The following is a 24,051-nucleotide window of genomic DNA, read 5'->3' as shown; positions in this document are numbered from 1 at the left end:
TACTCAATGCCAGTACACAGTAGCGTAGCTTAATCATGACGCCCAGGTGCCCCAAAAAATGATGGGCCCCTATCACCACCCATATTTCCCTTAAAATTTAAATAATATTGTTGGTAAGGCTGTGTGTTAATATTACTAAACACTGTAACAGCAGAGCAGAACCTAATCTAAGGGCACATTTGAAGCTGTTGCCAGAGAAGCCGCAATATAGCCAATACATTGAGCACCAATGACGGCGGTCAGAAATTAACCCGTATAAGTCTATCAGCGCCACGGAAACACAAAGCGATCAAAAAACACCCTATTTTATCTGCAAATAATAGGCAATAGCCTATACTATAAAACAAACATATAGATCAATCTCTTGACAGAGACACAGAAACACAGCTAATGACCCAGTACATGTTCGCTGAAGTTATGCATGGTGGCAAAACTGACATACCGGTATTTCAAATAATCTGCCTCCCACAGAGGCCTATAGCAGAAACACCAGTATATCAATCAAGCAGAGCATTCAAACATGGCAGCATAAACCTGCTCTCAGGACCTCAGACTGGGGCAAAGGTTCTCCTTCCAATATAGCCTGTTCAAAACTTTTGTGAAGGTTTAAACCAGTTCGCAAGTGTTTGTTTTCTTCATTCGGGTGAGCCATTTGAATTTTCTTTGGCCAAATTAACTTCCAGGTCTCTCACTGTGGTGCACTTTGCTATTTCCTTCTAAAACAGGCCCTGGAAGAGAGTAATTGGCCAGGGAAGCTTGCTGATATATCATTGCTGTAATGTTCAGCCAGCCGGCTGGCGGTCTCGTAGAGCGCATCATCATCTGCATTGGCCAGGGTAGTGGGATGGATGGAGTCAAACAGACTTGATGTTGCCCACAAACTTTTAAATCTGTTTGACAGCTGGTGGATAAGGTTTGCAAGGTTTGCATTAAAGACGTTGACTATTAAACTACTCTCCCCATCAGACAGCCGCTCGTCCTCACATAGCTAATCAAAATGACGCCTCGCCTCCCTTCTCAGAGTGTCTTTAAATGCGTTCTGAGCTACCCATTTGTCAGCATGGGTCTTTGCAGTGACTTTGGCCTTCTCAAAATCCTGTTGGATTCTGGACAGGACCTCTATCATGTCCTTGAGTAGGCTAACTGCCCTGTGCAGGTCTGTGTCTTTGGCCTTCTCAAAATCCTGTTGGATTCTGGACAGGACCTCTATCATGTCCTTGAGTAGGCTGACTGCCCTGTGCAGGTCTGTGTCTTTGGCCTTCTCAAAATCCTGTTGGATTCTGGACAGGACCTCTATCATGTCCTTGAGTAGGCTGACTGCCCTGTGCAGGTCTGTGTCTTTGGCCTTCTCAAAATCCTGTTGGATTCTGGACAGGACCTCTATCATGTCCTTGAGTAGGCTGACTGCCCTGTGCAGGTCTGTGTCTTTGGCCTTCTCAAAATCCTGTTGGATTCTGGACAGGACCTCTATCATGTCCTTGAGTAGGCTGACTGCCCTGTGCAGGTCTGTGTCTTTGGCCTTCTCAAAATCCTGTTGGATTCTGGACAGGACCTCTATAATGTCCTTGAGTAGGCTGACTGCCCTGTGCAGGTCTGTGTCTTTGGCCTTCTCAAAATCCTGTTGGATTCTGGACAGGACCTCTATCATGTCCTTGAGTAGGCTGACTGCCCTGTGCAGGTCTGTGTCTTTGGCCTGTAGCATTTTGGAGACGACGTTCACATTTTGTAAAACCATTTTATTTTTCTGTGCTGCTGCATCACCCCTCTCGTCCTTCTTACCGCTTAAAAGCACAATGTTGGTGAGGGCCTTCATTACGTCCACATATCTGTATCTCAGGGCGGAAAGGGACTCATATCTAGATGAACAGCGGGTGGGACACAGTCATTTTAGAGTTACATTTTCTTTTTCTGATGAAAAATCAAATATACCACCCACCATTGACCATCTCTTTATGCTATGCCCAAAGAAGGTGTATAGCAGTTCAACAGTATCATAAAACTGTTTAATCTCTGGCACATGTTTGACAGAGTCGTTGAGAGCCAGGTTAAGATTGTGCGCTGCGCAATGCACATAAACAGTAAGTGGCTCTTTTTTCAGATTTTCTGGCCTGCACACCCGAATAGACCCCGCTCATGTTAGCAGCTCCATCATACCCCTGCCCACGACATGTTGAAATAGCCAGCCCATTATCCTCTATGCTGCCCAGGATTTTATGTTGAAGCTCAGCTGCTGATGTGTCAGCAGTCTCCAGAAATCCCCAAAACGACTCTGTGATGGTCAGATCTGTGGCGACATTATTTGCATCCCTCATCACTCTGACATAGCGATAAACTTGGCTTAACTAGTCTACTTTTCCATAATAGTATAAAATAACAAGGCTTCCTGCATCTCTTCCTGAATGTCACACTTCACTCACTCGGCTAAGATATAAATCAGCTCATTTTGGATTTGAGGACTGAGATAGTTAACGGATCCTGCGGGAGGTTCTAAAAGTTATTTCAGAACTGGGTCGTAAAATGACAGCACTTCAATTATACTGAGAAAATTCCCACTGTTGGCCTGCCACAGCTTTTCACGGTGCCCTCTGAACGCCAAATTACATGATGCAAGTGTGAGAGTTACATTATCTATGCGCTCCAACAGCTGTCGCCAGAAATCTGCTGCATTACACACGCCTCTCTCAATTTCTGCGTCAATAGTGTCATTGAGCTTCCATTGCTCATATACCAAACAGGCACCCATGTGAATCTGGGATGTCTCATGACATGCTATTTTGGATGTTAGATGGCGCCAATCTCTCACCCCATTCACCCATGCATCAGAGAAGAAAAGGGCACTCCGATCTCCGAACAGCAAGCAAGGCTCACAATACGCGCAATCTAGCTTGGCTGAATAACATAGCCATGTACGTTGTCATTTGATTCCAGCCTTGGTTGTAGTGGTGTAATACGACTCGGAGAAACACCTCCTTTTGTCCTCTCTTGGGAATGGGCCAGTAGGCTTACAAGACACTAATGCAATAATGTGCCGTTTAACTTTTGCATCCACATTTTTTGCATAATGCCCCCTGACTGTTGGAGAGGTAAAAACGCCGTCTGTCCCACTTCCACCTGTTTCCTCAGCAGCCACGATTCTAGCCTCGCCCTGCTCCACTTCCTCCCCGCCCTGCCCGGGGATAGCTTGTCCGGCCTGGCTTGTGCTCAGGATCGATACCGCCTTTGCTTTCTCATTTTTGGCCTTCCTCTTTTGGGCTATACTTTTGTGTTGATACATTGCTGATTTTTAAATCTGTAATTTTCTATTCTCGACTTTCTCTCAATTATTTTTTCGGCTGTTGTTTCTTGATAACTAGCTCAACTGTTGCTTAAAACGATGACAGATAAAACAATGCTTTGGAGAGTATTTGCACAATGAATCCCAGAATGCATTTTGTTATCTTATCATGGTACTGAAACTGCACATTTGTGGCCTGCTGGAGGTCATTTTGCAGGGCTCTGGCAGTGCACCTCCTTGCACAAAGGCAGAGGTAGCGGTCCTGCTGCTGGGTTGTTGCCCTCCTACGGCCTCCTCCACGTCTCCTAATGTACTGGCCTGTCTCCTGGTAGCGCCTCCATGCTCTGGACACTACGCTGACAGACACAGCAAACCTTTCTGCCACAGCTCGCATTGATGTGCCATCCTGGATGAACTGCACTACCTGAGCCACTTGTGTGGGTTGTAGACTCCGTCTCAAGCTACCACTAGAGTGAAAGCACCGCCAGCATTCAAAAGTGACCAAAACATCAGCCAGGAAGCATAGGAACTGAGAAGTGGTCTGTGGTCACCACCTGCAGAACCATTCCTTTTTTGGGGGTGTCTTACTAATTGCCTATAATTTCCACCTTTTGTCTATTCCATTTGCACAACAGCATGTGAAATTTATTGTCAATCAGTGTTGCTTCCTAAGTGGACAGTTTGATTTCACAGAAGTGTGATTGACTTGGAGTTACATTGTGTTTTTTTGAGCAGTGTATATATTTTTGATTTGATTTGATTAGTATGCACCCCTTATTTGTTTACACATGGAGGGAGCTTACTAGCTCACTAACTGTTGTCCAAACAAGTTATTAGACCTCTTTGCCTTAGCTTTTGATGTTTATACTTGTTATCCCTAGTTTTATTTAGCCATGTTTATTTCTCAATACACAACATATTCAGCATGTATTATATAGTAGTGGTTGTATAACAATTATACCTACTGTAGTTGAAAAAAGCTTGTCCAGTTTTCCAATTGCTGTTAACTGATTTCCCTCCTGTATTTAATCGCTAGGTGGGAACATGGACCACAGCACAGCACACGCTGAGTACTAACCTGCATGGTCTAGGGGTGGGACTAATAATAACAAGATAACTCATGTAAAATATACTGTTTCCGTAAAATGTATATAGGTTCAGAACTTTTGTGAAACAGCACAATTAAAAATACATGCCAAATAGAAATCAAACTGGATGGACATCAGAAATGGATGAGAGAGGTTCAGAGTAGAGGAAGGCCAGGACTAAAAACAAACAAAATATAACTACTGTATTGTAAAATATACTGTGTCCGTAAAATGTATTTAGTATGTATAAGCTGGAAGTAGAAGCCTAAGTGTTGTTGTTCATTAGTTTACTTCAATTGGGGGAGGTTTGTGGAAATGGAAATGAATAAAGGGAAATATTTTTTTTAAAGATGTGTATATATACAGTATGTATATATACATATATATATGTATATATATATGTGTGTGTGTATTATAGATCAGGATATATGGGAACTACTTCAAGACTGTTGGAAAAGCATTCCAGGTTTCCATTCACCTCATGAAGCTGATTGAGAGAATGCCAAGAGTGTGCAAAGCTGTCATCAAGGCAAAGGGTGGCTACTTTGAAGAATCTCAAATCTCTAATATATTTTCATTTGTTTAACACTTTTTTGTTAAGTACATGAATCCATATGTGTTATTTCATAGTTTTGATGTCTTCACTATTATTCTACAATGTAGAAAAACCCTGGATTGTATGGCTTTGTGCTCAATATTGTATACCTGTCAGCAATGGGTATGGCTGAAATAGCCAAATACACTAATTTGAAGAGGTGTCCACATACTGCTGTATATATAGTGTATTTTAATCTTAAGGTTTAGGTTTAGGATTAGGTTTAGTGTTAGGATTAGGGGTTTGGGAAAATAAGATTTTTTTATGGTGAAAAAATTGTACACTAAAAAACACAGCTTGTGTGTGTGTGTGTGTGTGTGTGTGTGTGTGTGTGTGTGTGTGTGTGTGTGTGTGTGTGTGTGTGTGTGTGTGTGTGTGTGTGTGTGTGTGTGTGTGTGTGTGTGTGTGTGTGTGTGTGTGTGTGTGTGTACCATCTGACTCTCGGAATTTCCATCAGTCCCAGGTAGGTACATGGTTTCGTTCATATTGTCATTCCAGAAAATGTTTCTTGTTTGTTTTGAGCCTATTAGTAGTTGTATAGTGAGTCTGCCAGAAAGAGCTTACATCACTGTGGCCTCTTCTGCTTTCATCTGAAGGAGCTGAACCAACGATGCAATCCAGGTTAACCACACACTGCTGCCTTAGTGTGCATCCCTAATGGCATCATATTCCCTTTAGAGTACACTACTTTTGACCAGGACCCATATGGCTTTGATTAAAAGTAGTGCACTATATAGGAAATAGGGTGCCATTTAGGATGTACATTTACAAACTGTACATACAGTAGCAAAGTTGGACAGCATGCTAGTTTGGGATGCACACCTTGTCTATGGGCCTGGCTAGCTGGGGTTTCCATTCATGTGACATGGAACTCCAGGCTGAAATTCACAATATAGATTCCCAAGTCAATTCTACCAACTTATGTCAGACGATCACATGTTTGAAAATAGTAATATAGAAAATGATGGGGTTTCCAATGCATGTGTGTTAATGTGTGTATGTGTATGTGTGTGAGAGAGAGAGAGAGAGAGAGAGAGAGAGAGAGGAGAGAGAGGAGAGAGAGAGAGAGAGAGAGAGAGAGAGAGAGACACCATGCATCTCGCTATCCTCTGTCTACACTAAACATATGGGATTCTTATTTCAGTGTTGTAGTACAAAACCAACTCGAGAGCGATACATTTGTTCTCGGTCTTGACTCTGTCTCGGATAGTGAGGACTGGTAATTTCTTCCTGAGACCAGCGGAGTAAAAAAAACTCAATTTTCAGCTTCCATCCAGTCATAAAACCGCTTCTCCAGGCCAAATATATATAATATATATGTTTAATACTTTATCTTTGACCATCATTCTATCTCCCGCCCAGAAACTCCATTCCCACTTGTCTACAATTCCACATCCCAACACTCAGCTTCCCTCAGCCCATGCCACTTCTCTCTGCTGGCCACCCTCTTTCGAATTCCTACGCAACATATATCATTCAACTGTGCTGTGTGTTTAACGTACAATTTCAATCTATCTAATCGAATAGAATCCACAGATTGCGAATTGAAGATAAATACTTTTAATAAGAGTATTAGTATATTAGTAATTGAATGACCCGGTCTCTCCAGATCTGTAACGGCTTTCTTCCATAGGTGAAGGAGAGGACCAAAGTGCAGTGCGGCTAGTGTTCAACATGTTTAATAAAATAACAAGTGAAACACTACAAACAACATACAAAATAACAAAATGTGCAAAAACCGAGACAGACCTATCTGGTGCAGACAACCACAGAGACAGGAAACAAACACCCACAAAATCCCAACACAAAACAAGCCTCCTATATATGATTCTCAATCAGGGACAACGATTACCATCTGCCTCTGATTGAGAACCATATTAGGCTGGACATAGAAACAGACAAACTAGACACACAACATAGAATTCCCACCCAGCTCACGTCCTGACCAACACTAAAGCAAAACACATAATAACTCTGGTCAGGACGTTACAGATCTCCTACTATTAGGAGTTCTATTTCTAGGGTAAATTTTAGATAATTTTTATGCATTTTCAGCCATTCCTGAACCTGAGACCAGAAACAGGCTACCTGAGGGCAATACCAAAATAAATGGTCTACTGATTCTGTATCCTCACAACAAATCTGCAGAGCTTCGATGATTTTATGCCCCAAATATTCAACATTTTGTTGGTGGCAAGAATTCTCTACAATAATTTTAGCTGAAAAGCACGAAGTCTTGAATCTTGCGTCGTTTTATATATCAACTCATACCCTGTACCATGGAATCGGTACATCAAAAATCTCTTGAATTGAGCAGACCTTCCCGTACAATTCTGATAACTCCATGAGAGACATAACTCTACCATTCCAATTTACAATATCATTTAGGAACAAAATACCCTTTTCAAACATCTTTCCCATAAATACAGGTATTTTATCAACCAGCACATTTGAGTTCAGGCATAATATTTGTTGTAATATTTGTTCTATCTTTTCAGGGGGATGAAATTGAAATTGTAGCCAGCTTTGCAATGCTTGTTTGAAAAAGAGAGATACTTTGAAAAAAGAATAATTTTCAATTAATCGAAAATGAGACATAGCAATCTCCACAAAGGAAAAAAGGCCATTTTTAAACAATGTATGAGCTTTTCCTAGTAATCTACTTGAGAACCATTTAGGGTTCAAGTAAAATGTTTCTCTTCAATGCTTTTCAATGAGGAAAATTTGGATTTGGAGTTGGAATTTAGTTTACTTTCTGAATTGACTGGAATTCAAATGGAATTGACCTAACCCTGGTGTGTGTGTGTGTGTGTGTCAGTTGTTTTAGTCTGCCCTACTCAAAATACTCATAAAAGTGTGTGTGTTTTGTGAGAGATGTGTTCACTGTTCTATGAAGTTGATGTGTTCTCAGTTGTGTTTGATTTAATCTCGTTCCCAGACACTTCCGCCCAAATGCGTGAAGACTCTGGTGGGCAAACGAGTCAAACTATGCCTTTGTTAGCCAATACAGAAAGACCGGGAGAATTCCACAGAGCATATGTATTCTTAATCGGCTTAATTTATCAACCAATCATCTCCCACAACACCTTCACCCTAAACCTCTCCGTACGCTAGCATACGACAAGCACAGAGCCACACCTTTGCTCAGTAGGTCCCATAGAATTCTATGTTCACTCCCACTATGGTCAATTTTGAGTGGTTGATTTCCAAGGCTTATATGTGCTGTGCGCAATAGCCTGGGGGCGAGGTTATGGTTGATTTGACCGTGTATTGACCATGTTGTGTGGTCTATCTGTGGTCAGAGGGAGCTGAGGTGCAGACGATGGGAGTGGAGGTGTTTGGGGTGGAGAGGATGGTGGACTCAGTGGAGGACATCCCAGCCACTTGGCAGTGTTGGCACTGCTACTTTCTACCTGACGGGTAAGAGGACATCACTGCTACTTTCTACCTGACGGGTAAGAGGACATCACTTCTACAATCAATCAATCTACAGTCAATAACATTTGTATTTGGTCTTTTTTTATGGCAGCAGTTGTTACAAAGAGCTTTTACAGTAACCTGGCCTAAACCAGACAAAGGCTTGAAGACCATGGGCCTGTCTTGGGGAAGGGGGCTGAAATAGTTGCCAAGGACCATCAGGCACGGCAAGGGCTTGTTGCTGCATTAGTACTGTACTTTCTATAGTCCCTGTCTCTAATGCTGATAAGATAAACCTGTCTGCAACACATGTCCTGTTGGACTTGCAAAGACAATCAGCTAAATTAAATTCAAATGACAAAATAGTAGTGTGACCTTCCACACTGTGCATTGATAATATGTTGTGTCTCAATCCACAGCATTCGCCGATGTCGCCCTTCCGCATCTGTGGCGGAAGGTGGCCGAGCTACAGCAGTGTTTGTCAGACCATGAGACATCCTGAAAATAGGTCTTCTTACGAAAACATCTGTAGCGTCCGAATGGTTATGACCACTCTATGGAAAGAGGAACACGATGGTGTTCTCCGTTTCGCTGTACAACCCCCCATAAGTGTCACGGGACAAGTAGTGTCAGAGATTACGTAATAATTTAACAACCATGTTAAACCCTATTATTTCACATAGAGTGAGTCCATGTAATGTATTATATGACTTGTTAATTAAGCACATTTCTACTCCTGAAGTTATTTAGGCTTGCCATAACAATGTATTTTTTTCAGCATTTCATATTTTGTAAAAAAAAAAAAAAAAAAAAAAAAAGCTAAGTTAGCACCAAAGCTATTTTAGTCAGGCTGATGTTAGCTAGATAAGTTAGCACCAAAGCTATTTCAGTCAGGCTGACGTTAGCTAGATAAGTTAGCACCAAAGCTATTTTAGTCAGGCTGATGTTAGCTAGATAAGTTAGCACCAAAGCTATTTCAGTCAGGCTGACGTTAGCTAGTGTAACCGGTGCTGTACTGCACCGCTGTGACTCTGCGTTGTGTGTGGTTGATTGAGACTATAGATGTGGACTTTGGAGAGCAGGTAGTTTTAATTAAGCAGAATTCACTCTCTGCATCCTGCATCTGCATCCAAAATAAAATAAAACATTTGTAGAGCACATATGTTCTGCAAATCGTCGCCTCTTTCTACAACAGATGCACAATACAAGGGATTGGGATCATTCGAGGAGCTAGCCATCGTTCGCACATACAATAGTCTGCTAATACCTTGGCTAGCTATTAACCACATGTTGAATTCAGAATGTTGATATCATCCTAAAAAGTACAGTTACAAGTACATCTTAACAATACCATCCACTTATGACTAACCTCTAAATATACAAAATTATTCATGAACAAAACACTGTGTGTATGACTTTGTGCTTGAAAGAATCAAACTACCTCTCATAGTGCATCAAAATTATTTGAGCACGAGCACGCAGGGCAAAACGTAAGTACACACCCCTCCTCCCAGGATGCAGGCATGCATAATAACAAATCAACATGACATATTAATATATGAACCTGGTGAAATTTACACAGTAGTTTAACAACTGTTACACTAGCTAGCTAAGTTAGCACCAAAGCTATTTTAGCCAGGCTGATGTTAGCTAGCTAAGTTAACACCAAAGCTATTTTAGTCAGGCTGATGTTAGCTAGCTAAGTTAGCACCAAAGCTAGGTTAGCACCAAAGCAATTTTAGTCAGGCTGATGTTAGCTAGCTAGCTAAGTTAGCACCAAAGCTATTTTAGCCAGGCTGATGTTAGCTTGCGAAGTTAGCACCAAAGCTATTTCATCCAGGCTTATGCTAGGTAGCTAAGTTAGCACCAAAGCTATTTTAGCCAGGCTGATGTTAGCTTGCTAAGTTAGCACCAAAGCTATTTCATCCAGGCTGATGCTAGGTAGCTAAGTTAGCACCAAAGCTATTTTAGCCAGGCTGATGTTAGCTTGCTAAGTTAGCACCAAAGCTATTTCATCCAGGCTGATGCTAGGTAGCTAAGTTAGCGACAAAGCTATTTTAGCCAGGCTGATATTAGCTAGCTAAGTTAGCACCAATGCTAGCGCAGTGTCTCGATCTTCCCCTTTTCAATTGCAATTTCAGATAAGCAGCTAGTTCACGCTAGTAAAAACGTAGCTAGTGCCCTTAATGGTTAGTGCCCAAAGAGGAGAAAAGTGCAGCACATCATTTTTTGGGGGGCAGTGCAGAAGACTGTAAGTAAAGGAATGAATGGCTACAAAGGTAACTAGCTACACTGTACAATTTTTATAACTAGGATAGTCAGTTAAGAACAAATTCTTATTTTACAATGACAGCCTACCAGGGAACAGTGGGTTAACTGCCTTTTTCAGGGGATTTCTACCTTGTCAGCTCAGGGATTTGGTCCAGCAACCTTTCAGTTACTGGCCCAACGCTCTAACCACTAGGCTACCTCCTGCCCTATGTACTCAACTAGCTAGCTATACCTATTTCCAGACAGTAAATAAATAATTAGCTAAAAAAAGCAGAATCAAATTCATTTTAATAAGCTTATCCCATCATTGTTAAGGCCAGCCATTTTTGTTATATGATAAAGCTATTTGGTCAATTGAGAGAGTGTGAGAGAGAGCACCACCCATGTTGAGGCAGGGAGAGGACCAACAGGACATTTTATTTTTATTTTTTATTTTACCTAATTTTAACTAGGCAAGTCAGTTAAGAACAAATTCTTATTTTCAATGACGGCCTAGGAACAGTGCCTTGTTCAGGGGCAGAACGACACATTTGTACCTTTTCTGCTCAGGGATTCAGGGATAGCCCTACGCTCTAACCACTAGGCTACCCTGCTGCCGTCATCACCCAGATAGCAATGAAGAATCGGCCCAGAAGCAGCCCTCTTCCGGGGGGCCCGGAACTAAATGAATGAATCTGGTGTCGGATTTGGCCTAAAAAAAATGAATGACTCCCAGAATTGGCCAAAGTACATCTGGCCATTTCCGTCTACCGGAATTCAGCCGACTTTGCTGCATCTTACCAGAATCCCCCCAGAAGCGGCCTAATGCAAATTTAAATAAATGTATACAAAGAAAATTGATGTTCTGTTATTTGTTGTACAGCTAGGTGTTTCCACTATTAACAACAGTCTTTACAAATGGCACAATGCTTGTATATCACACAGGACAGGATACACAACTCTCTAGGCACTATGTAAGAATGACATTTGCAACTGTGCATTCAATACATACTCAACTAGTACATCTATGGAAACAAAAATAGCTCAAAACCATACCAATTCCAAACTGCTTTCGAGTTGTGTGGGAGTCAGAGCACCTCATGCACAGTGTTGCAAAGTATCTCCCATCCTACCCAGCAACCCCAAAACCTCATGTTGGATAAATCGAGTGAAAAGCAACAGTCACTGCGTTGTAGAACTCTCAGCTGTCACACCATTGGTCTAAGTCATCCCACCCGTTTCCAGGACAGCCTGTTGTAGTTTGTCAGAGTCAAAGGAAGTGTATTAACGTAGGTATTTATGTTGTATTTAACAATGAGGTCAGTCATAGATTACTTCCTTTCTAACTATGCTTGATTTCATGTTGTTATATTTTCACATCCTGAACTTCATGAATGACTATGAGCACAGAGTAGTGGAAAGAACTCACACAGACTTCCTGTAAGACCAGCTTGGTACGTTTATTTAGATTCAGAGTATTAAAGTCACAAACACATCAGTTCAGTTTATGTTAGTGCATGTCATGTCACACTCGTTCAGATAAAAAGCAACAACAATACATAAATAATAATGATAACATAAATATCAATAAATAAATGTCATAACGTGTTAAAGAATGTAAAAGTAAAGATTGTGTGAGTTAATGAGTTCAGAAATACAATCTCTGGTCTTGGCAACAAAGTCACCTTAGTCATAGTTGATGTTTTAGAGAATGAATGAAGTCACCTTTATCATAGTTGATGTTTTAGAGAGTGAATGAAGTCACCTTTGCCATAGTTCATGTTTTAGAGAATGAATGAAGTCACCTTTGTCATAGTTGATGTTTTAGAGAGTGAATGAAGTCACCTTTGTCATAGTTCATGTTTTAGAGTGTGAATGAAGTCCCCTTTGTCATAGTTGATGTTTTAGAGAATGAATGAAGTCACCTTTGTCATAGTTCATGTTTTAGAGAGTGAATGAAGTCACCTTTATCATAGTTGATGTTTTAGAGAATGAATGAAGTCACCTTTGTCATAGTTCATGTTTTAGAGAATGAATGAAGTCACCTTTGTCATAGTTGATGTTTTAGAGAGTGAATGAAGTCACCTTTGTCATAGTTCATGTTTTAGAGTGTGAATGAAGTCCCCTTTGTCATAGTTGATGTTTTAGAGAGTGAATGAAGTCACCTTTGTCATAGTTCATGTTTTAGAGAATGAATGAAGTCACCTTTGTCATAGTTGATGTTTTAGAGAGTGAATGAAGTCACCTTTGTCATAGTTCATGTTTTAGAGAGTGAATGAAGTCACCTTTATCATAGTTGATGTTTTAGAGAGTGAATGAAGTCACCTTTGTCATAGTTGATGTTTTAGAGAGTGAATGAAGTCACCTTTGTCATAGTTCATGTTTTAGAGAGTGAATGAAGTCACCTTTATCATAGTTGATGTTTTAGAGAGTGAATGAAGTCACCTTTGTCATAGTTGATGTTTTAGAGAGTGAATGAAGTCACCTTTGTCATAGTTCATGTTTTAGAGAGTGAATGAAGTCACCTTTGTCATAGTTGATGTTTTAGAGAGTGAATGAAGTCACCTTTGTCATAGTTGATGTTTTAGAGAGTGAATGAAGTCACCTTTGTCATAGTTGATGTTTTAGAGAATGAATGAAGTCACCTTTGTCATAGTTGATGTTTTAGAGAATGAATGCCGACAAACTCTACAGAGTGAACAAATAGGATAACATTTGATGGCCATCAGTCGGGTAAAGATCTACTATTGAGACAGCAACTTCTTCTTCTTCTCCTCCTGCCTCCTCCTCTTGTTTCCCACCTTGTTGTGTCTGAAAGAACACATCGTATTGAAAAACGTGTTGTTCTGCAATGTCTTCTCACAAATTAAAGTCATGAACTGATAAACAATTGCATATTTTCAATTCTTCAAATGGAATTTTGATCCACTTCCTGAAACTACTGAATGAAAAACCCAATTGAACCTGACCCTGGTAGATGTAAGCATGATAAAACAGTAGACTGGAGCAGGGGTTTTAAACCCTCTCTTTTGGGACCCCCAGCCGTTTCACAATTTATTTCTAGGACTGAACTAACTCACCTGATTCAGTAGTAGTCAAGGACTTGATAGTTAGTTGACAGATTGAATCAGGTGTGTTAGCTCTCAATAGTTCAACTACATGGAACGACTGGGGGTCCTCGAGGAGAGGTTCTGCTGAATACAGTAGACTAGAGAATGTGGTACTGACCTGTACTCTGTCCAGTCACTCCAGGGGGAGTCACAGAGTGCATCCTGGGCCCTGACGCACACCATCACCTTGGCCTTTACTGACCACTGGCTGCTCTCTGTGGTGTGGACCTGAGGGAACACAGTGGTTAAAATCATTAAGCACCAAATGGAAGAAAATAATAAGAAGAAACACTCCTTTTCACTTTTCGTTGCAAAACGTTTTGCTACAGTGTGCCCTAATGAATATAACCAGGGACCAGCGGTACCACGTCTATCAGTTCAGTATGCGACTGTTAGTACACAGTCTGGATCTCTTGGTGTAATGGCTCTCATCAAGCTTTAGAGACAAGGCCTAGTAGGATGTACAGTATGTAGACAGTAGTCCTAACCTTTGTGCCGGGCGAATCACACGTGCACCCGTTCTTGCGCTCTCTGCCTTTGATCTCTTTGACCTGGAAGGAAAGAGGGAAGTAGGAGATGGGGCTGTTCCAGGAGACAGGATACCTCCACTCTATAGTACTGCTGTTCACCTTCTTAATGGATACCTTGTCTGGCTTCACTGGAGGGAGGGAGAGGGAGAGGGAGAGGGAGAGAGAGAGAGAGAGAGAGAGAGAGAGAGAGAGAGAGAGAGAGAGAGAGGGAGAGAGAGAGAGAGAGAGAGAATTACCATAACTTCTACCAGCACTCTGCACTATAAAACTACATTTCAGAAGCACTTAAACCAACAATATCTCAGCATATGATCTTTTGATAGGCATACATATATGTGCCAGATATTTGTATATAGAGGTAGGATTCCTATCTGTGGTGACGACGACACCATTATTAGTGTGTCTCTACACTACTGCGCTACAAACTCCTTCAATTTCAGACCACTTTGTTTCTGCATTCTAATTGTTTGTTGTGGGATAGACAGCTTTGCCAGCTCTCCACGGCATTTTTTTTCAGAGACCAGTTACATTGTGAAGTTTGTAAATATAATGTTTTGTATTAGTTTGTAAATATAATGTTTTGTATTAGTTTGTAAATATAATGAAGTGCACATCTGGACCATTATCATCAACTTTAAGTAGCCTAAAATCACAACTTGTGCAACTGATCCTGCCAGCCTCTTGCAACATGTCTGCCCTTATGACTGCAACAAGGACCCTCTCTAATGCTCACCTATGTCTGATAAGTACAAGTGTTGTGTGTCCTCACCAATTTCTGATAAGTAGAAGCGTTGGGAGTATTCCTCCAGCAGGTAGTTAGTCCTCATGTAGATGGTCAGGGTGATCCGGTCAGTCTCCTCAGCATAGGGACAATACTGTCTGTCCACACAGGACACCCCCAGTCCGCTACTGTTCACAGAGCACATGATGTCACTCTGGCCAGACGAAGAGGAACATGTCCACTGCTGTCCACTGACATCCACAGAACAGCTGATGTTCTCCGCATCAGACAGGCCACTATAGAATAGCCAAGAAATGGATGACTAAATTAGACTAACACATGCCACTGCTGTAGTCCATTCACTAACATTTAATTTGAAGTCAAGTCAAGATATTATGCAAATGTTATAGCCTATACATCCTTCATGACGTTGGCCTGTTGGAGGAGGTTTATGACCCCCGTAAATACCTTTCCCCTTTTCTCTCTCTCTACTTTTTAGAGTTGACTCTTGTAAAGCCTTTGTCACATAGAGAGTCTGGTAACATCAAAAGGTGGGAAACAGAACCATATTTCGGTAATCCAACCAGTTGAAAATATGCATTGGTACTTAATGAATATGATCTCAGATCAGTTGATGTCTGAGACATTACTACTAATGACAGAATGACATAAACTGTATCTTGGAAAGTCGACACATTCTAGTTATCAGATTCAAATGTAATTGTTGTGCAATTTAAATGTTTAAATATGGAGCTATTTTTGAAAAGATTAAATGTAATTTTAGCTTCTTAAAATGAGAGAACGGTTTGTCATAGAGAAACTCTGCTCACTCAGAGGCCCTGCCCAAGTGAAAAGACATTGTAAACTATGAAACACGCCCTTCTTTCACCAATATATAAACCGTTGACGAAAATACAAATTTCTGTTCCAAGGACGAGAGGACGGCGGTCCCCACGTTAAAAGGACAAGATCACCAACAGAACTAAGCCAACCTCAGCGTGAGCTCTATTTGAACGACAAGAACCTAACAAAATTAGCATAGAATTTCAACGTAAAGATGATGATCAACATGCCGAAAGGATGAATTTCGACTATACCAGCCAGAATATAGCATGAGCTTAAAGTATGGCAACATGGTATGAACTTTGAACTCTTATTCACTAAAGAATTGATACCTCCTAGCCGTTGCGTTAGCCACCGCAGCTGTAAATGTGGGCTAGGAAAGGACGGACAGAGTATCCATTCTACCACGCTCCAGTTCACCACTAGACATTCTTCAGAGGACAAGAGATCCATGCTGGACAACCCGGCCGTCTATCTACGACCAATCTACCGAAGCGCAGCTCAGAGTAAATATTTATTGCATTTTCCTTTTCAAATGGGCGGTTATTTAGAATGCATAAGATACTGTATTTACAATAGCATAGCTGCCTACGGCCCGATAGAGACACAAAATCTTTTTGTTGCTCAGTCTTCCCGCTCTTTCATTCAAAACCCAACCCCCTTTCTTTGTGTAACCAGCCGTCATATCTGTTCCGTCCTCTAGGGACGTTTTCCTTTAAGACATAATTTGTAATCAATGTATGATCCATTCTGTGTTGATGTAATTCTGTGCGATTATTTAGGTAATTAGTAAATAAATAATTAAACCACATTTTGTATTGCTGATTCAACTTATTAGCCAGGGTTCATGAAGATAAACTAGAATTTACATCTTTCAGATGAGACTGAATAAAGAGTCAGGGTTGATTAGGGAGGCCACCACTCCTCTGGGCATGGTGACGCAGGGGGGTCACAAGGAGAGAATTAGTCTCTTCCTTATTGACTCTCCTGCGTTTCCCGTAGTGCAAGGCCTACCCTGGTTAGCGTGTCAAGACCCACTGTTTCTTGGCCACAGAGGGCTCTCACTGGTTGGTCGCAGGAGTGCTCGGGGAGGTGTTTAGGGGTTTCCGTTGGTGCTACTACGGTGGAAAGTCCAGACCAGGTCTCCACTGTGCTCAGTCCCCCTGAATATGCCTATTTGGCTCACGCCTTCTCCAAAAAGACGGCGACTCAATTACCACCCCATCAACGGGGCGATTGTGCGATAAATCTGCTGGTAGACGCTGCACTTCCCAGGAGTCACGTGTATCCCCTCTCACAGGCGGAGACGGAGGCTATGGAAACATATGTCTCCAAATCCCTGCGTCAGGGGTACATTCGGTTCTCCACTTCACCCGCCTCCTCGAGTTTCTTTATGTGAAGAAGGAGGGAGGTCTGCGCCCGTGTATTGGCTATCGGGGTCTAAACCAGATCACGGTGAAGTATAGTTACCTGCTACCGCTCATCGCCACAGCGATAGAGTCAATGCACGGGGTGCGCTTCTTCACAAAGTTGGATCTCAGGATTGCTTACAACCTGGTGCGTATCCGGGAGGGAGACGAGGGGAAAAAGGCTTTCAGTACCACCCCAGGGCACTATGAGTACCACGTCATGCCGTACGGGTTGATGAATGCACCATTTCTCTTCCAAGACTTTGTAGATGAGATTGTCAAGGAACTGCACGGGCAGGGTGTAGTGGTGTATATTGGTGACATTCTGATATACTCCGCTACACGCGCCGAGCATGTGTCCCTGGTGCGCAGGGTGCTTGGTCGCCTGTTGGAGCATGACCTATATGTCAAGGCTGAGAAATGCCTGTTCTTCCAGCAGTCCGTCTCTTTCCTAGGGTTTCGCATTTCCACCTCACAGGTGGAGATGGAGAGTGACCACATTTCAGCCGTGCATAATTGGCCGACTCCCACCACGGTAAAGGAGGTGCAGCGGTTCTTAGGGTTTGCCAACTACTAATGGAGGTTTATCCGGGGTTTTGGTCAGGTATCGGCTCCCATTACCTCACTGCTGAAGGGGAGCCCGGTACGTTTGCAGTAGTCAGCTGAGGCGGACAGGGCTTTTAGTCACCTGAGGGCTTTGTTTACCTCGGCTCCCGTGCTGGCCCATCCGGATCCCTCATTGGCGTTCATAGTGGAGGTGGACGCGTCCGAGGCTGGGATAGGAGCCGTGCTCTCGCAGCGCTTGGGTACGCCACCGAAGCTCCGCCCTTGTGCCTTCTTCTTGAAGAAGCTCAACCCGGAGGAGCGAAACTTTGATGTGGGGGACCGGCAGCTGTTGGCTGTCGTAAAGGCCTTGAAGGCGTGGAGACATTGGCTTGAGGGGACTAAACACCCCTTTCTAATCTGGACTGACCACCGCAATCTGGAGTACATCCGGGCGGCGAGGATACTTAACCCTCGCCAGGCAAGGTGGGTCATGTTTTTCACCCGTTTTGTATTCACCCTTTCCTACAGACCAGGCTCCTAGAACGTCAAGGCAGACGCATTGTCCCGGCTGTATGACACAGAGGAGCGGCCCATGGATCCCACTCCCATACTCCCCGCCTCCTGCCTGTTGGCCCCGGTAGTGTGGGAGCTGGATGCGGACATTGAGCAGGCGTTACGTGCAGAGCCCGCTCCCATCCAGTGTCCCGCTGGGCGTCTGTACGTTCCATCTGCTGTTCGTGACCAGTTGATCTATTGGGCCCACACGTCACCCTCCTCTGGTCATCCTGGGATCGGTCGGACAGTGCGCTGTTTGAGCGGGAGGTACTGGTGGCCGACCTTGGCTAAGGACGTGAGGGTTTATGTTTCCTCCTGCTCGGTGTGCTCCCAGTGTAAGGCTCCTAGGCACCTGCCCAGAGGGAAGCTACACCCCTTACCCGTTTCACAACGGCCTTGGTCGCACCTGACGGTGGATTTTCTTACCGATCTTCCCCCCTCACAGGGAAACACCGCGATCCTGGTCGTTATGGATCGGTTCTCTAAGTCCTGTCTTCTCCTCCCTCTGCCCGGTCTCCCTACGGCCCTACAGACTGCGGAGGCCTTGTTTACGCACGTCTTCCGGCACTATAGGGTGCCTGAGGATATAATGTCTGATCGAGCTTCCCAGTTCTCGTCTAGGGTCTGGAAGGCGTTCATGGAACGTCTGGGGATCTCGATCAGCCTTACTTCGTGGTTTCGCCCCGAGAGTAATGGGCAGGTGGAGAGAGTAAACCAGGATGTGGGCAGGTTTCTGCGGTTCTGTTGCCAGGACCGGCCGGGGCAGTGGGCGGAGTTCGTGCCCTGGGCCGAGATGGCACAGAACTCGCTTCGCCACTCCTCCACTAACCTCTCTCCCTTCCAGTGCGTACTGGCGTACCAGCCGGTTCTGGCACCTTGGCATCAGAGTCAGACCCCTCGTTCCATGTGTCTCTCCTCAGGCCGGTGGTGGCTGGTCCGCTTCAGGAGTCTGAGGTGCGGGAAGTTCCTCTGCCCCCTCTGGACATCGAAGGGGCCCCGGCGTACTCCGTTCGCTCCATACTGGATTCGAGGCATCGGGCGAGGGGCCTTCAATATCTCGTAGAGTGGGAGGGGTACGGTCCGGCGGAGAGGTCCTGGGTTCCGGTCGAGGACGTGTTGGACCCTTCAATGCTGCAGGAGTTCCACCGTCTTCGTCCGGATCGCCCTGCTCCTCACCCTCTGGGTCGTCCCCGAGGCCGGTGTCGGCGCACTGCTCGAGCCGCGCGTCAAGGAGGGGGTACTGTCACGACTTCCACCGAAGTCGGTCCCTCTCCTTGTTTGGGCGGCGTTCGGCGGTCGACGTCATCGGTCTTCTAGCCATCGTCGATCCACCTTTCATTTTCCATTTGTTTTGTCTTCCCACACACCTGGTTTCAATTCCATCATTACATGTTGTGTATTTAACCCTCTGTTTCCCCCCATGTCCTTGTCTGGAATTGTTTATTGTAGTGCTTGTGCACGTTATGCTGGTGTGTAACCAGTTTTGTTTACCCATTGATTTATTTGTTCTGTTTACGGTAGTTTTGTTTATTTAACTGCACCGTTGTAAATCCGTTTTTGCTCTCCTGCGCCTGACTTCTCTGCTGCCAGTACACGTACATTGATTGGTTGATTCATTTCATGCTACACAAAGATAAATAACATACAGTTTTCTAAACTAATCCAATCTGTTTGTAATTGGATTTATGGCACCTGTTACTGAGATGGTTGTTCCAGTTTAGAAGATTGAGGTAATCTCAGTATTCAATCTTCCCTACCCTAGCAGTCATTCTGAATGCAGGTCGCAGGTGATTAACAATTCCACTTGTTGGATATCCTAACTCTTTTTGGATTCCAATAAGAATTACACATCACTTTGCAAGCCAGCATAATCTGACTTGCAGACCTGATGTGGTCTGTAAACCAGGAGATTCCTAACACCACTGTTTTAGGCTATAACTAGGCCGTCAATGAAAGATCTTATAATATATGTAATGTAGTAATACAATTTTAAAGGCTAATAAGGCTGGTGGAACCATTCATAGAGGGTTCTAGGAAAAAACCTCCAAAGATAAAAGGGTTCTCGATAGAACCCGTGATAGACGGTTCTAGGCAGAACCCTTCATAGAGGGATCTAGGTAGAACCATATACAGGGGATTATTTGAGGAACTCTACATATAGGGTTTTAGGTAGAACACAATGCAAAGGGTTCTACCCAGTACCAAAAAGGTTCCACAAGGGGGGACAAACCGAAGAACCCTGTATGGTTCTACTTAGCACCTTTTTGTTCTAAGAGTGTAGTAGGAATACATTGAAAAGGTTGGTGGTGATAGTACCGTGCCACTCTGACAGACATAATGGTCCCAACACGTTCAGTGGTAAATTTCCAGGAGCAGTGGAATTCTCCTTGGTAGTTCCGTGTAGAACATTTCATATAGCCTTAGAATAGAAACAAACAAATGAACAATAGATATACAGAAGATGTTACAATTGGATAATCAATGAAAACTAATATTTGACTTGATTTCGGATGACAGACATCCTGTATACCTGCTCTGGTGGATCCTTCTAGAATGCGTTTCTGTTCATCCAGGTGTTTGACCAGCACCGTCGTTTTCTTCAGGAGGGTTCTATCCAGGCTGTGACATGTAAAGATCCCCCCTCCAGTTCTCTCTTCCAGGTTGACGAGGAAGCTATTCCCCTTCTTCTTCTCCTGTTCACCCATCATCCATATGATCTCCTCATCCTCCTCCCCATCTCTCCGCCACACCCAGTCATTGTCTCTCCTCCAACCCTCCTCCTCTCGGTTGAAGGAACCCAGGCAGGTTAGAGGATGCTGAACCAGCGAACCGTCTACGTTCACCACAACAACTGGTGACAACACACACTTTAATCAACAACAACATCTACAGTCAGGTCCAACATTATTGCCACCCTTGATAAAGATTATCAAAAAATAGTATAATATAAATTATTTAAAAACGCCACTATAATATATGCTCAAATTCTTTAGAAAATTATATTATTTTATACCAATACAATAATACAATATTTTGTTTAACAACTATGCTTTTCTTTCTCAAAAAGATTAGTCCAAATGATTGGCAACCTTGTTTTCAATACTTTTCAATATATCACATGCGAGGATAACGGCACAGGGATGCCAATAATTCTAAGCCCTATCGTTTAGAGATAAAAATATTACTTGTTAAACAAAATGTCTTTCTCTGACTTATTTAATTTGTACAAAATATTATACGTTTTCCATTTGTTGAGCATACGATATACAATATCATTATTTCTATTATTTATTTTAAACATTAATTTCTCTCAACTTTTTCAAGGGTGCCAGTAATTTGGGCTCCGACTGTAGCTCATCAACAGAAACATACCATCAACTTTATATAGCCTTATGATACTGACATAAACATATCCTCATTATTATATAGCCTTATGATACTGACATAAACATATCCTCATTATTATATAGCCTTATGATACTGACATAAACGTATCCTCATTATTATATAGCCTTATGATACTGACATAAACATATCCTCAACTTTATATAGCCTTATGATACTGACATAAACATATCCTCATTATTATATAGGCTTATGATACTGACATAAACATATCCTCAACTTTATATAGCCTTATGATACTGACATAAACATATCCTCATTATTATATAGCCTTATGATACTGACATAAACATATCCTTAACTTTATATTGCCTTATGATACTGACATAAACATATCCTCATTATTATATAGCCTTATGATACTGACATAAACATATCCTCATTATTATATAGCCTTATGATGAAATGACATAAACGTATCCTCATTATTATATAGCCTTATGATACTGACATAAACATATCCTCATTATTATATAGCCTTATGATACTGACATAAACATATCCTCAACTTTATACCATCTATACACCGGACTGGCAAAACCAACATATAACTAACTCATCTTTATACAGGGCCTTCAGAAAGTATTCACACTCCTGAACTTTTCCCACATTTTGTTGTGTTACAACCTGAATTTAAAATGGATTAAACTGATATATTGTGTCACTGGCCTACACACACAATACCCCATAATGTCAAAGTGCAATTTTGTTTTCGAACATTTTACAAATTCATTCAAATTGAAAAGCTGAAATGTCTTGAGTCAATACGTTTTCAACCCCTTTGTTATGGCACGCCTAACTACGTTCAGGAGTAAAAATAACAGGTATAGAACAAAACCTAGTTTATTCTGCTTTCCAACAGACGCTGGGAGACAAATTCACCTTTCAGCAGGACAATAACCTAGAACACAAGGCCAAAATACACTGGATTTGCTTCCCAAGATGACATACAGTTTTGACTTGAATCGGCTTGAGAATCTATAGCGAGACTTAAAAATGACCAAGAACCAACTTGACAGAGCTTGAAGAACTGTTTTAAGAAAGATGTACAAATATTGTACAATCCAGGTGTATAAAGCTCTTAGAGACTTACCCAGAAAGACTCACAGCTCTTAGAGACTTACCCAGAAAGACTCACAGCTCTTAGACTTACCCAGAAAGACTCACAGCTCTTAGAGACTTACCCAGAAAGACTCACAGCTGTAATCGCTGCCAAAGATGACTCTAACATGTATTGACTCAGGGATATGAATACTTATGCAAATTATATATTTCTGTATTTCATTTGCAATAAATGTACCAACATTTCTCCAAACATGTTATCACTTCGACATTATGGGGTATTGTGTATAGATGAGTGAAAGAAAAACATACATTTACATTTACATTTACATTACATTTAAGTCATTTAGCAGACGCTCTTATCCAGAGCGACTTACAAATTGGATATATTTACATATATTTTATCCATTTTAAATTCAGGCTGTAACACAAGAAAATGTGGAATAAGTCAAGGGGTATGAATACTTTCTGAAGGCACTGTACTATACCAGACTGGAAACACATAAAAGTCTTAATAATTAACTGACAACATACCGACAAGTGTACAGGCTGCCATTACTGTTACAAACTGTACCGATCTAACAGATGACAGTAATGTACGTGTTCTGATAAGAGATGATGATTTCCTACCGTTGGGTAGAAGATTCCAGCTGCTCTGAGTGAACTTGGGTCTTTGGCTGTTGGCCTGGTGTAGTATTAAAATGCCTAGTAAAGTAGGCAGGATGCCGAGTAAAGTAAACCTCATCTACAAGGGAGGAAAGAGAGAGAGCCAGGGAAGAGAGAGAGATAATATTGTTTAGTCAAATAAATGTCAAATATAAAATGTAGGTTTCTATCCATGTTCATTACTTAATTAAAGTGCTCATAACAAATATAAAATAGGATGTACAAAATTAATAATTGATCTGCATAATACATTTATAGACCAACTAGTTAATTTAAAAGTAAATTGTTCATACCTTTAGACAACAATCAAACATCTTCTGACCACTGCTTGTCCTCTGAATAACACAGAAGTCCAAACAGTGGCTTTTAAATGTGTCAATGCCAATGACATTTAACATCCAATAGAATTCCCCCGTTGAGAAAAGTACAGAAGGGCAGAACGAGGAACTCAATCACTTTCTAACCTTCGTAAACAAGTCATGATAATAGAAGACTGTTCAGGCATGTTCTTTCTCTCTGCATACATATCCCTAGACTTTTTGCCTTGCATTCTTTCAAAGGTTTAATTAGTTGCCTACAT

The 24,051-nt window shown here is 42.2% G+C and overlaps 1 protein-coding gene across 1 annotated transcript; it reads right to left on the bottom strand.

The window, feature by feature from the left end:
- Positions 1–988: 988 nt before the first annotated feature.
- LOC129858662 (uncharacterized) lies at positions 989–23,361 on the bottom strand. The gene is made up of 7 exons (XM_055927961.1): positions 23,340–23,361; positions 20,869–21,189; positions 20,655–20,757; positions 15,034–15,281; positions 14,223–14,392; positions 13,853–13,962; positions 989–1,856 (listed from the first exon to the last, which is right to left on the bottom strand). The coding sequence occupies exons 1-7, from the start codon at positions 23,359–23,361 to the stop codon at positions 989–991; spliced, it is 1,842 nt and encodes a 613-aa protein (XP_055783936.1).
- Positions 23,362–24,051: the final 690 nt, after the last annotated feature.

The sequence above is a fragment of the Salvelinus fontinalis genome, chromosome 6 (assembly GCF_029448725.1).
Source record: "Salvelinus fontinalis isolate EN_2023a chromosome 6, ASM2944872v1, whole genome shotgun sequence".
Taxonomy (NCBI): Eukaryota; Metazoa; Chordata; class Actinopteri; order Salmoniformes; family Salmonidae; genus Salvelinus; species Salvelinus fontinalis.
Note: the sequence above shows the minus strand (reverse complement) of the source record. Positions and strands in the feature narration are given on the sequence as shown.